Source organism: Rana temporaria, chromosome 5 (assembly GCF_905171775.1).
Source record: "Rana temporaria chromosome 5, aRanTem1.1, whole genome shotgun sequence".
In the NCBI taxonomy this organism is placed as follows: Eukaryota; Metazoa; Chordata; class Amphibia; order Anura; family Ranidae; genus Rana; species Rana temporaria.
Genome location: NC_053493.1, coordinates 134,513,441 through 134,527,754, shown reverse-complemented (window position 1 = coordinate 134,527,754; position 14,314 = coordinate 134,513,441). Strand labels below are relative to the sequence as shown.

The window sequence follows — 14,314 nt, the reverse complement described above, 5'->3', positions numbered from 1 at the left end:
GAGCAGATGAGCTTGGGCGTGTTATTTGGATATACCGTATTTATCGGCGTATAACACACACCTTCACTTTAGGAGGGAAGCACTCGTTCTTCCCATCCCTGTTTCCTCCGAGTTAGCGCCGATAAATACAGTATATATCCAAATTACCAGGGGGGCCACATTAAACTGGAACAGGGGCCGCAATTGGCCCCCGGGCTGGACTTTAGACATGCCTGACATAGACCATCCCCAGCACAGCCGTCTCTCATCGATGTCAGTCTGCAATCATGACCGGGAAGACTATCCTGCAGTAGAGTGATCTAAAAGCGAGGCTTGAACCAATCATGGAGCGCAGCGTGGAAGGGATGACGTTGATGGTGGTGTGGAGGACGGTCTATGTGGACAGCTTTACCCCAGATGCCTGCATACATTATATGTGCCAGTTTTAATCATCAACCATGTGAGTTGCTAAATGTTGTACCTTCATTAAATGTAACTGTATTGTTACACTTAGAGGAAACTCTCTTCTCTTTAATACTCAGTTGTGACATGACACTACTTGTATATCAAGACATCGCTTGTATATCAAGTCAAAATGTATTTAAACATTTTGCTTGTCTTGCAAAACACTCTCAAACCAAGTTAATCTCAAACCAAAGTTTTACTGTAATGTAGCCCAAAAACAAAAAAGTACCGCTAAATGGACTACCACAGAGGATCAAATATGAACACTAAATTACTTACAAAATATACTTAGCTCAAAGCCATAAAGTCAAAAACACCTTTTTATTAAATAAACAAATAGTGATGGGCCGTACACCCAGTTCGCACTAGAACTCAGAACATAGCAAAAGTTCAGACCCAAACCCCACTGAAGTCTATGGGACCCGAACTTGAGAAATAAACATTTTCCAATTTTGATGCATATGTGTAAGTTATTGGCCATAAAAAGGGTATGGGGACCCGGCTACTGCCCTGGGGGACATGTACCAATGCAAAAGGAAAGTTTAAAAAATATAGTTTTTAAAAGAGACGTTATTTTAATGATGTTTAAAGTGAAACAATAAAAATGAACAATTCCTTTAACCACTTGTGGACCGCCCACTGTACATGTCCCTAGTGATCTGACACTTCTGGGTCCGGAGGGAATCCGCGCACTGCCGATGACCCGCCCAACGACGAGTACCACGGACTCGATGTTAACAAGGGGGCCCGCAGACCCTGCCCAAAATAAATTCCTTTAATAAAAAATAAATAAAAAATGTCCCCCAATGTAGATCCATCATCAATCACGCCACTGCCACCACCACTGGACCCAAAAAATAAAAAAAAAGCTCCGCCCGCAACAAGGACTAACCGCCAACTGCAGGCTCCGTCATTTGACAGTTTTTTATAGGTAAGGGGCGGAGCCACCTGGCGACATCACCTGCTGGCACCACCCCTTGTGACCACACCGACCCAGCATGCACCAGTGCATGCACAACGATTTACTGTGCATTATATTTGTATGTATACTGTCATTGACAAAGGTTTCTCAATCTTTTGTGTGTTGTTTTTACTCTGTACAGCAAACACTGAAGTGTCATTCTCATTTGATGTTGGAAATGGCCCTGTGGAGCTTATTGTTACCTCTTCCACTCCACTGAATGATGACCAGTGGCATCGGGTCAGAGCAGACAGAAATGTAAAAGAAGCCAGATTGCAGGTTGATCAGCTCCAACCACAGATTCGCAAAGCACCCACCCATGGTCACACGCGACTTGAGCTCACAAGCCAGTTCTATGTTGGTAAGAAAATCAGTCATTTTGGAAATTTTTCGAATAGTGTATTATAATTTTGTTGACATTTTTGTGTTTTGTTCTATCATGTTCAGTGAAATGTGGGAGAAAAATAATTCTTTAGCTTATTTTTTTTCTCCAAAGCTTCTTGGACAGCCAGTACCAGTGACAGGATATGCTTGTAATTTTACTGGTTATAGCAAATGATGCCACAAATTGGGGAAGGCTTTGAATAGATTTCTCCCCATAGTTACCATCAGGGCTTTTTTTAGGGGGAACTTGGGGGAACTCAGTTCCACCACCTCTGGCTCAGACCCTTTGGTGCCTGCTCACCACAATCACTTGTAAACACAGAAGTCTGGTTTCTGTGTTTACAAGTGACAGCTCTGCACTCTGTGTAACCCCCTAAACTGTGCACTCTGTATGTAATGCAATCCTGGTATTTAATGCTCCTTTAAGACCCTTCTACTGTTTGTGAAATCTGAACGGGGTCGTGGTTGAGTTCCTGCACCTATTTTCTGAGAAAAAAAAGCTCTGGTTACCATCATTATTGTTTGGCAAAAAAACACTACTAAGGTTTTTTTTTTATGTTTATGGTTGGTTTATAAAAATGATCCTGTTCCTTTAAGACATAGGGGCAGATCCACAGAGAGAGTACGCCGGTGTATCTACTGATACGCCGGCGTACTTTCAAATTACCCGCGTCGTATCTTTAGTTTGAATCCTCAAACCAAGATACAATGGCATCTGGGTTAGATCCGACAGGCGTACGGCTTTGTACACCTTCGGATCTTAGATGCAATACTTCGGCATCCGCTGGGTGGAGTTCGCGTCGTTTTCCGCGTCGGGTATGCAAATTAGCGATTTACGACGATCCACGAACGTACGCGCGGCCGTCGCATTCTGTTACGTCGTCTCTAGTCGGCTTTTTCCGGCGTATAGTTAAAGCTGGTGTTTTGCGGCATATAGTTACATTTGCCATGTTAAGTATGGCCGTCGTTCCCGCTTTTAATTTTAATTTTTTTTTTTTTTGCGTAACTCGTCCGTGAATTTGGAATGTACGTAAGTCACGCGTAAGTTAAAAAAATGATGTCCTAGAGACGTCATTAAGCGCAATGCACGGCAGGAAATTTCGGGACGGCGCATGCGCAGTTCATTCGGCGCGGGGACGCGCTTCATTTAAATGAAACACGCCCCCTAATTGCCGATTTGAATTCCGCGCCGTCCCCCTGTCTGTGCTGATGGCTGCTGATCCCTGATTACCGTGGTCAGGTAACGTGCCTTCGTCAGCCCACTTTCTGCTTTCAATCTCTCCCCTCTTTCCCTCTCCCCTTCCTTCCCTGCCTGTCAATGCGAGAGCGTCTCTCCTCTCCGCCCCTCTTGAATGCAGCAAATATACGTGAATCCCCTTCGGATTATGCTGCCAATAACTACAGTGTATGTGTTTTTTTTTTAATCAAAAGGTTAATTACCTTTTCCCACACTGCTGCTATGCAGTCTCATGATCCCCCTCTGCTGGCCAGCTGACGTCACAAGGGAATCTCGGCCCCTCCCGCTTCTCTCCATAGATCAGGGAAGAAGAACGGAGGGGATCACATGATCGCACAGCTGCAGTGTGGGAAAAGGTATTTAGACTATTCATTTTAAAAAAACACACACACTGTAGTTATTGGCAGCTTAATCCAGAGGGGATTCATGTAAAGTCACAATGTGACTTTTACAAACACTGTAAAAACACATGTAGATTGAACAATTTGCAAAAAACAGGCTTTGTTAAAAAAAAAAATGTGCATATATTTTTTCAAAATACTATAGGGATCTATGCTATTGATTACAGTGATAGTTTATAATCTAGATTTTAACTATCACTGTTAGTTATTTAATAATCTAATATATAATTAGCTGGATTGTAATTTAACAATTTAAAACAATTTCAGAGATCCAGTACCACACATTCATCATTTGATCCCTATATCGCAAGCTAAGAACTCCACACTTAAAGTGTACTTAAACTATGGGCAAAATAAAAAATAACATATATGACGCAGTCTCTCATTGGCATTAATGCTGCAGTCTTTGTTTCTGTGAGTCCCCCCTGTAAGATAGTTTTGTTGCCTGTTGATCCGACTAGTAAGTCTGTTATTTATTTATTTTTCTTTTAACAGAGGGTTGCAACAAATTATTTAACTCTGACAGAGGTGCTCACAATTGTCAAGTTACATGCATTCAGTTAAAACCTTTATCTCAAAAGGAAAAACAAAGTTGCTGTAACTGCTTAAAATGGAGTAAGGCTTTGATTTGTTAGCAGTGGCGGCTGGTGCTCAAAGTTTTTGGGGGGCGCAAACGAAAAAAAAAAAAAAAAAATTGCAGCCTCACTGTGCCCATCAAATGCAGCCACTGTGCCATCAATTGTCACCACTGTGCCATGCCATCAAACGCAGCCACTGTGCCATCAATTCGCACCACTGTGCCATGCCATCAAACGCAGCCACTGTGCCATGCCATCAAATGCAGCCACTGTGCCATGCCATCAAACGCAGCCACTGTGCCATCAATTTCACCACTGTTCCATGCCATCAAATGCAGTCACTATGCCATGCCATCAAACGCAGCCACTGTGCCATCAATTTGCACCACTGTGCCATGCCATCAAACGCAGCCACTGTGCCCATCAATTGTCGCCACTGTGCCAATTGTCACCACTGTGCCCTTTAATTGTCAACACTGTGCCCATTGTCGCCACTGTGCCCATTGATGTCACTGTGCCCTTTAATTGCCGCCACTGTGCCCATTGTCACCACTGTGCCCAGTGTCCCCACTGTGCCCATTGTCACCACTGTGCCCATTGTCGCCGCTGTGCCCTGTAAAATGCCCCTCCTCCCCCGCCCGGCACTTACCTTTCTGGAAGTCAGCCATCCTCCTAGTCCTTCCACGTCCCTCGATGTTTTCTCCCGCCCACGATGACGCTTCAGCCAATCAGGTTACCGATAACCAGAACCGGTGAACCTGATTGTCTGAGACGCCTGTCAGTCTTATCCAATGAACGCACCCCCCGTACGTTCCCTGGATAAGCATCCGGAAAGGCTGAGGGCTGTACTCGGAAAGCCTATGAGAGCCGCTGGCTCTGATAGGCACTTCCGCACAGCCAACCAGCTTCCGTTATTCAGGTGGCCGGCACTCAAGGTCCGGCCATCTGAATAGACCAGCGGCCGGCAAGAATAACATAGATTCATGCAATGCATGAATCTATGTTATTTAAATCAGTGGCGGTGCAAGAGCCAGAGGGGGCAGCGCTCCAGCGCCCTCTATAGACGAACCGCCACTGTTTGTTAGCTACTACTTGTCCACCTAACACTACCCTCTCCACAGCATGACAATGCTGTTCTTCAAGGATGGCTATGTTGCTTCTCCTTAGATACAGTCAAGGAGTGAGTGTAGCCACCCGAAGACATGAAGGAATTGAATTACTAAAGGCAAATAGACTGTGCACTTTGTAGAGAGCAATTGCACTCTGAAAGTGCAGTTGCTCCAGAGCTTAGTAAATGAGGTAAAGCTTCACTTTGAAATGAATACCCAAACACATGTAAGGGAAATAAAAAAAAAACATAATTTTTGCTTGCACGTGATTGGTTCATGGAAGCCAGCAAAGCTCCTGCTTATTTACTAAGCTCCGGAGCAACTACACTTGTGGAGTGCAACTGCAGTCTATTTGCTTTTAGTAAATTAACCCCCAACTGTGTACTGGCCAGATTACCAAGGGAACCAACCAAAAAAAAAAGAAAATAGATGCAGCCACCATATCCAAGGATTGGTAAGCTGTGATATATTTCCGTTTTGTTTTTATTTTTGTGTTTAGGTACATTTTAACTAAGAATGTGTCTGCATGTTAAACTACCATCTTCATAATAAGTATTTTGGTGGAAGTTGTCATTTAAGTTCCCGTTATAGAGCTCAGTTCCTGGTGTGCTGTCACTTCAGTGAATTCTTTAGCGAGTCTAGCCTGAAGCAGAAAAGCATTTATGTTTCCTAGCTTATTGAGCTGCTATTTGCTTAAGGAATTCAGCAAATATCCTGAGATTATGCAGTACGGTTCCCAAAGCTGTGCATATTGTTTTGTTATACTTTTTAGAATAAGTTGTTTGGTGGACCTTTTAAAACTTTACTCCTATTTGAACATTCAGATCCTGATTAGTACATTCGGGAAACTGTTGAAATTGGTATATACCACGCAAGGAAGATACCATCTATACCAAGTGTTGTGTATAAACCCAAAAACGTTTTACCCCAAACTTATTAAGGATAGAGTGGTGAGGATTTTTTAGTGCTGATATGTCCTGGTTAGGAAGAGTCACCTTCCCTGTTTATCAGGGCTTTTCATCAGCAGGAATGCGGGGGAAAACAATTCCGGTACCTCTATTGATGCTTGCTGCTCAGAGATCTATTGTCACTGGTGGGGATCTATTGATGCTTACTGCTTAGAGATCTATTGTCACTGGTGTGGCTCTATTGATGCTTCCTGCTTAGAGATCTATTGTCACTGGTGGGGATCTATTGGTGCTTGCTGCTTAGAGATCTATTGTCACTGGTGGGGCTCTATTGATGCTTGCTGCTTAGAGATCTATTGTCACTGGTTTGGGATCTATTGTATTTAAATTATTTTTATTCTTTTCACATAGAGAAAACTTTACAAACTTTCTTAAAAAGTTTTTTTTTAAATCAGCATCCATTTTAAAATTCATAAGTTCTTCATACATAAAACATATACATTAACATATACATACTACATAAATACGAATAAGATTTGTGTGGGTACAGAGTTAGGTCCATCCTTATAATAATACATCTATAGTGACACTTTTTATACCATGACACAGAAAAAAAATAAACAAAGAAAGATAGAAAAGGAGGGGAATTTTTTTTCTTTCCTTTTTTTTTTCTCCTTCTTTTCCTTCCCTTCCCTTCCTCCCTTATTAGAGACCTCCTGGTGACAGAGTGATCAAATCAGCCCACCTCGCCCTCTTCCCCCTGTGTAAATCTGAACACACATATATACATATAGATATACGTATATATACCCGTGGGGATCTATTGATGCTTTCTGCTTAGAGATCTATTGTCACTGGTGGGGATCTATTTTTGCGGGGAGGTCTCTTGTTGCTGGGTAGATCTATTGTTGCTAGTGTTATGTTTCTAGGGGGGAGCAATTGTTGCTGGGAGGGAACTACTGTTGAGGGAGAGGTCTATTGTTGCTGCCTCCTGAAGAGTCTATTGATGCAGTCTGCTGGGACATCTGTTGTTGTGCTGCCGGGGGTCCATTATTGCTAGGGTGATATTTTGTTGTGTGGGTAATTTATTTTTGCTGTGGTGAGGTCTATCATTGCTGGAGGGGTCTACTGTTGCTGGGGTAGGGTCTATTGTTGCTCACTGAAGGGGATCTATTTTACTGTATTTCTTTGTTATCATTAACAAATTCCATGCAAATCACTTAGTAGCAAAAATGATACTTGGTTCTGTATTCTCTAAAATGGGCGGTACAGGGAGGCCGGTAGGTGGAACCAAGGAACGGTGCTCAGCGGGGGGTAGGGAGCAGAAATAAAGGGTGAAGGTTGGAGTTCCTGCACCTATACTCTGAGAAAAAAAGCCCCGCTGTTTATCATGGTGACCACTGTCACTGGGACTAAAAGTGAGGAAAAATCCCAAATCTTCCGTTTTTGAAAGGACAGGAAAAGAGGATATATATTGCAACAATAAAGGTAGAAAAGCTGGCTCATCGATTATGTTTTTTTTTCAGCTGGAACTTGGTCACCACTGGTAAACACAGAAATCCAGCTTCTGTGTTTACAAGGCATAGCTTGTCTCCCAACCGCTCCCACAGATCTGATCGCCTCAGCAGCTCCCACTAAGTTCAGGATGGGAACAAGGGAGATGCAGGTGCCCGGGGTGCTGATACCCCCACTAGATGATCTCCCTGCAAGTGAGAGAGGAGGAATCACCTACAGTGTGTGGAGAGGTACTAGAGCCGACTACTTCAGCCTAATACAGCAACAAAATTAAGATATGTGGAAGATGGTGGAGCTTTTGAGGGGGGGGGGATATGGGTGAGGTAAAGGGGGAGCTGTGGAAGAGACCTGAACTCTGCACTCTGTATGCAGCGAACCCCCGAACTCTGCACTATGTACATAGCACAGCCCCGACCTCTGCAATTAACACATCCCTAAACTTTGTACTATGTACCAAGCGCACATCGGGACTTTGCACGTAGCGCCCCCCTGGGAGGATTTTTTTTTGGGGGGGGGGTTGTGGTTGAGTTCCTGCACCTATTTTCTGAGAAAAAAAGCCCTGACTTAATATACAACAAAACTATTACAACTGTTACATCAGTTAAGCTAATATATGATGGCCTCTTTTCAGTACGTGTGACTACTTTCCTGAGTACATTTTTTGTAATTTACAATATTAAAAGTGGCATCAATAAATGACATGGATTTCATCACACCTGATGTTCAAGTCACTGCCAGGCACATTGTTCAATACATTGTGAGTATTTCTCATTGCATGCAGACTGCTATAAGGCATCGTAAAGTTGCCATATGTTTCTCAGGTTCAAATGATGTAATAAAAATATCATACAAATATTATCTAGGCAGCTCAGTGCTGAGAGCTTATAATTGAAGCAAATGTGAGCTTTTAGTAAACTATTGCAGCAGAGAAGGGATTAAAAAAAAAAAAAAGAAGTGTATTAAATCATTGCCTAGTGATTCAGCAGGAGCTGGAAGCCTGGTATGCAGAGGCGGCTTAGCACTCATTTTGCCCTGATACATGCCATAGTTGCCAGTAACATCTGGATGTCTTATGTAATAGATACCTACTCTCATAATTAAATCAAAATACAGAAGTGCTTCATATCGTTTTAATGATGGCTGCAAAATTAACCAGTCCCTCCTGATGGTACACCAGCAATAAAGATTAATATTTTAATAGGCCGAATGCAGCATATTTACATTTTGTGGCACATCAGTAAATATGATTCAGTTTTATTCTTTGCATGCTGTTAATAATAATTGAGGTAGCAGCCATTATATGGTCTCAGTACACCAAAGATGTTGACTGTTTTCTAAAGCATGTGTCAGATGCAGGAAACCCAACAGTCTAGTGGTGCAATACCTACTTATACACAAACATTAGAGGTGTTTAAAGTATGTATGGTTATGATGGACTATAAATACATGCAAAAAAGAGAATAAAAGGAGCAATTTCAAAATTTCGACGCGGGAACAACGGCCATACTTAACATGGCAAGTCTATCTATACGCCGCAAAATACCAGCTTTAACTATACGCCGGAAAAAGCCGACTACAGACGACGTTAGAAAATGCGACGGCCGCGCGTACGTTCGTGGATCGTCGTCAATCGCTAATTTGCATACCTAACGCGGAGAACGACACGAACTCCACCCAGCGGGCGCCGAAGTATTGCATCTAAGATCCGAAGGCGTACAAAGCCGTACGCCTGTCGGATCTTACCCAGATGCCGTTGTATCTTGGTTTGAGGATTCAAACTAAAGATACGACGCTGGAAATTTGAAAGTACGCCGGCGTACTTGCTCTGTGGATCTGCCCCATTATGTGAACCAGCAATCAGCCTGTTATCCCCAGATACAATACAGCAATGGCAGAGGGGGGCATGGTCAATAAGGATGAATATTTGGTCAGTGCTGGATTACCAAATAGACAGAACAGGCACTGGCCTTTAATTATTGATCTTGAAAGAAAATTAGAATGAAGCTTTCTTAAAGGGGTGGTTCCCCCTAAAACAAATTTCTAACAATACATTTGTAAGACCCGTTACACTGCGGGTAGGCTGGCTTTTGTTTTGTTTTTTTAGTACATACCTCGATATCGCCGTTTCGTCCCTTGGCGGTGGGCGTTCCTAGTTGATTGACGTTCCTCCGACGGGCGCATACTGCGCGTCACGACTTTCCGACAGAAGCCGAACGTCATTGCGCAGGCGCCGTATAGAGTCGGCTCTATACGGCGCCTGCGCAGCGACGTTCGGCTTCTTTCGGAAAGTCGTGACGTCACGTATGTGCCCGTCGGAGGAACGTCAATCAACTAGGAACGCCCACCGCCAAGGGACGAAACTGCGGTATCGAGGTATGTACTAAAAAAACAAAACAAAAGCCAGCCTACCCGCAGTGTAACGGGTCTTACGAATGTATTGTTAGAAATTTGTTTTAGGGGGAACCACCCCTTTAAGGCCGGATTCACACTTGTGCTGGTTGCAGTTTGAATATTGCATAAAATGCATAGGTGTGAACCAGGCCTAAATTGTTTACAAAAGATAGAAAAATGGATCAACTTAAAGAAACAAAGATCCACTTATGAAGGATGACTTTTCCTGCTACAAGGGAGGTACCAAGAAGAAGTTGTTTGGATATTGGAAATTGGTTATGCCAAAAAGGGCCCATTCAAGGGTTAGAATAAAGTCACTTACTAAGTGTGTGGTAGCACCATGCATGGTATAAATAAAAAATGACCACACTTAATTTTTCAGCCCTTTATTTTCTATGGGTGCCATGACAGCCACTGCTACCAACTGTATGGCCCCACACACGACCGAGTTTCTCGGCAGAATTCAGCCAGAAACTCGATCGGAGCTGAATTCTGCCGAGAAACCCGGCCGTGTGTACAATTTTGGCCGAGGAAGTCGACGAGGATCTCGGCGAGGAAATAGAGAACATGTTCTCTATTTCCTCGTTGTTCAATGGGAAATTTCGGCTCGACGAGCAAAACGATGTGTTTTGCCCGTCGAGTTTCTCGGACGTGTGTACGGGGCCTAACAAATCTTTGACTTTCACAACTCTCCTCTTTCTCAATGCAAACCTTTTCTTATTCTTCATTCAATTCTACTTCCTTTTCCACTACAACTTAGATTTGTAGAAAGATTTTTGCCCCCAACCACAATGTTTCTTTTGTTTACAAAGAAGCACCATGACTAAGGAGTCAGGACTCGTGGTAATTCCAGAGGAGGGAAACTTGTAGAATATAATTTGATAGATTGAGGTTAAGTAGGATTGAGTGGCACCCTGCTTCAAAATTCAAGTGTCTGTTTCACAATAATCTTTTACAACTGGAAAGATGAACAAACTATTAAGTCCCCAGCATCAGGCATGTGACAGAGATCAATCAGTCTAGTGGTAATTGTCCCTATTTTACATAAAAGCAATGGTGGGAGACTTAAGGGTCTGTTAAGAAAAAGCATTCTTGCAAAAGTCGCAAATACTGTAATACAATAATGTTGATAATACGTATGTGTGAAATGTCAGTTTCTTTTTTTGTTTTCGAATTTGGGGAAAAAAACATGTGGTTAGTATCCAATGTTTAACTACATTGCTAAAAAAAATAGACTTAATCCCTGTACACACAATCGGTCCATCCGATGAGAACGGTCTGATGGACCGTTTTCATCGGTTAACCGATGAAGCTGACTGATGCCTACACACCATCGGTTAAAAAACCGATCGTGTCAGAATTTGGTGATGTAAAACACAACGACGTGCTGAAAAAAAACTAAGTTTAATGCTTCCTAGCATGCGTCGACTTGATTCTGAGCATGCATGGATTTTTAACCGATGGTCGTGCCTACTAACGATCGTTTTTTTTCTATCGGTTAGGAATCCATCGGTTAAATTTAAAACAAGTTGGCTTTTTTTTAACCGATGGATAAATAACCGATGGCGCCCACACACGATCGGTTTGGACCGATGAAAACGGTCCATCAGACCTTACATTTTGAGCAGCTGAACACAGGTTGTTGTACAACATACAGGACAAGCAGAAAGCTATCTTTGAACCGCATTAATCTCTACAGTATATCATTTTAATTCCACTCCCTAATTTTGACTGTAGTCACTCATGGGAGTCCGCAGAACTTTTTTCAGGGGGGCATCATTTTTAAGGTCACCCATGCAATGTACATTCTCTAGGCCAGGGGTGGGCAAACTTTTTGACTTGAGGGCCGCAATGTTAAATTTGTAACATTAAATGTTTAGATTAATTTAGGGTAGAAAAGCATAAAAAAAATTATTTTACAAAACTTTTATGCAATGTATTTCTTTCATAAAATAGTACCTTCAATTCTAGTGGGAACAGTGTTGTTGGTCTCCCTTTTACATGCAGTAACGTGACCTACATGCACAGACATGACCTACATGCACAATCACTGACCCCCATGCTAATATCTCATATTCTGTCAAGGTGGGGGGAATCCCCCCACCTTGACAGAATATGAGATATTAGCATGGGGGTCACCATTGCACAGAGTGGCAAGACATACTTTAGTACCGGCTTTGGATAACAGGGATTTAACATTTGCTGACATGGTTCATTAAATCACTGACCTACCTCAGCACTGTCAGCAGCTGGCTGGGGTGTGGGGTGTGCGGCGCAGCCGTGTCCAATGTGCCTGTCAGAGAGATGCATGCAGCCAATTGCCAGAGGTTTAGGAGCCGAGGAGGTTTAGGAGCCGAGGAGGAGGAGAGCGAGGAGAGCGCCGAACAGAGCGCCGAGCAGGGAGCTCAGCAGGGATGTGGCATGGTGCGGCGGGCGGCATTGTAATTCCCGCCTTCTGAGCTTGCAGCGCCTATGATGGACGGCACACGTCCCGCGATTGGAGCAGTGGGACGTCCATCATAGGCTCTGCAGGCTCCAGAAGGCGTGACCCGCAATGTCTCTCGGCCACACTTGGCGGAGCTCGGCGATTGGCACTCGGCGGAGCTCGGTGGCTGTCATACACAGACTTGTTAGTCAGCGCTCGGGGGGCCAGATTAAAAGGTCCGCCAGGCCGTTTACGGCCCGCGGGCCATAGTTTTCCCCCCTCTGCTCTAGGCTATATGTATATGGGCATGCTGCGCCTGGCCTGAGTAATTTCCTATACAAAGTGATGCTGAATTATCTCTTATATAACATATATATATTTCCAGTGCAACGATATATGTGTTATATAAGAGATAATTCAGCTTCACTTTGTATTGGAAATTACTCAGTCCAGGCGCACCATGCCCATATAAATATAGCCTAGAGAATGTACATCTTTTTATATTGCAATGTACATATACATCTGTTGTGGTCATATTTTGATCTTGATGAAAACAGCCTATACAAAGTAAGGAAGATGAATTATCTTTTAAAATACACAGACATATCTTTCCAGTAATAGCTGTCCAACTTTCCAGCAATATATAAATCAAAATGCTCCTTCTAACTGTTGTTACCTGTGCTTTCTCTTCTGTTGCTTGTAACTGTATATGCCACTCACTTCAGGTCAGGATTTCCTGTGATGTGATGATGAGTAGGCACTGGCAGCGTATCACTCTGTGGATTCCGCCACTGACTGCACTGAGTGGGCAGCGCCAACGCCGGCCAGATCTACACAAAATGAACACAGGCAGGCAGCCAATCATTGAAGAGGAGCGGCCGAGCTGCCGAGCCATATCATCCGATGATCGGGCCAGGGGTGAGGGAGAGACATCAGATGTGTCAGGACAGAGAGCAGCCGGCTGACTTAGAAAAAAGTCAGCGGCGGACAGTGCAGCTGGCAACTAAAACACCTTCTTGATGATTCCAGGGGGTGAAATTTCCCTCCTTGCCCCCTGCGGACACCCATGTAGTCACTAAAACTGGCCATAAATGAATCCCTTTTTTTTTGTTCAACCAGAGGGTTAGGCCTCGTACACACGACCGAGTATCTCGTCGGGCGAAACACATAATTTTCCTCGTCGAGTTCCTTGTTAGGCTTGTCGAGGAACTGGACAAGCTTGCTTTGCGTACACACTGTCAAGATCAAAACTCGTCGTTCAGGGGAAGTTTGATTACACTGGCACAACCCTTGGGGCTTCTTTTCCTAATTTCATGTTACTGTGTGTTAAATAAAACTTTGGAGAGAGACGATTTGCACTTTTCAGTCTGTTACAGCTTGAACAATGTGTTATCTCCATTACAAATGCTACTTTTACTCCCGTCTCATGCTTTATTCTGAGCAAGTGCGGGTTTCTTAGCATACACACGCTCAAGTTTCTCGTCGAAAAACCAGCCCGACGAGGAAATTGAGACTCCCGTCAAGGAAAGAGAGAACTTGCTCTCTTTTTGGCTCGTCGAGTTCCTCGACAGTTTCCTCGATGAAAAACGTACACACGACCAGTTTTCTCGGCAAAAAATCTCTCCCACCAAGTTTCTTGATGGATTATGCAGAGGAAACTGGTCGTGTGTACGAGGCAAAAAAAATGATTTAATTCCCCTAGCAACACATTCAAGGTGGATGACAGAATCCTTCTGGTTGTGTCTTTGTATTCTGATAGCACAGAGACTTCCCAACCATCAGAATACTCTGATCAGCACTGCAAGCTGTGGCCTGCAGTACTGACCAAACAGACATTTTCCAACAGGTTGGTTGAATAGAAGTAGAAAGGTAGATTGACTTCTGTTTAACCACATAGATCGAAATTTGGTTGATCTCTGCCAAACCGGACAGATTTTGATCCATGAATGGCCAGCTTAACT

General features: G+C 43.4%; 1 protein-coding gene across 1 annotated transcript in view; it reads left to right on the top strand.

The window, feature by feature from the left end:
- The window catches only part of CNTNAP2 (contactin associated protein 2), a 2,128,298-nt gene that overhangs the window by 1,953,513 nt on the left and 160,471 nt on the right, over positions 1 to 14,314 (top strand). The window contains exon 17 of the mRNA XM_040353157.1: positions 1,548 to 1,766. Within this exon, the coding sequence (XP_040209091.1) occupies positions 1,548 to 1,766 (219 nt within the window). The remainder of the gene's footprint in view (positions 1 to 1,547; positions 1,767 to 14,314) is intronic.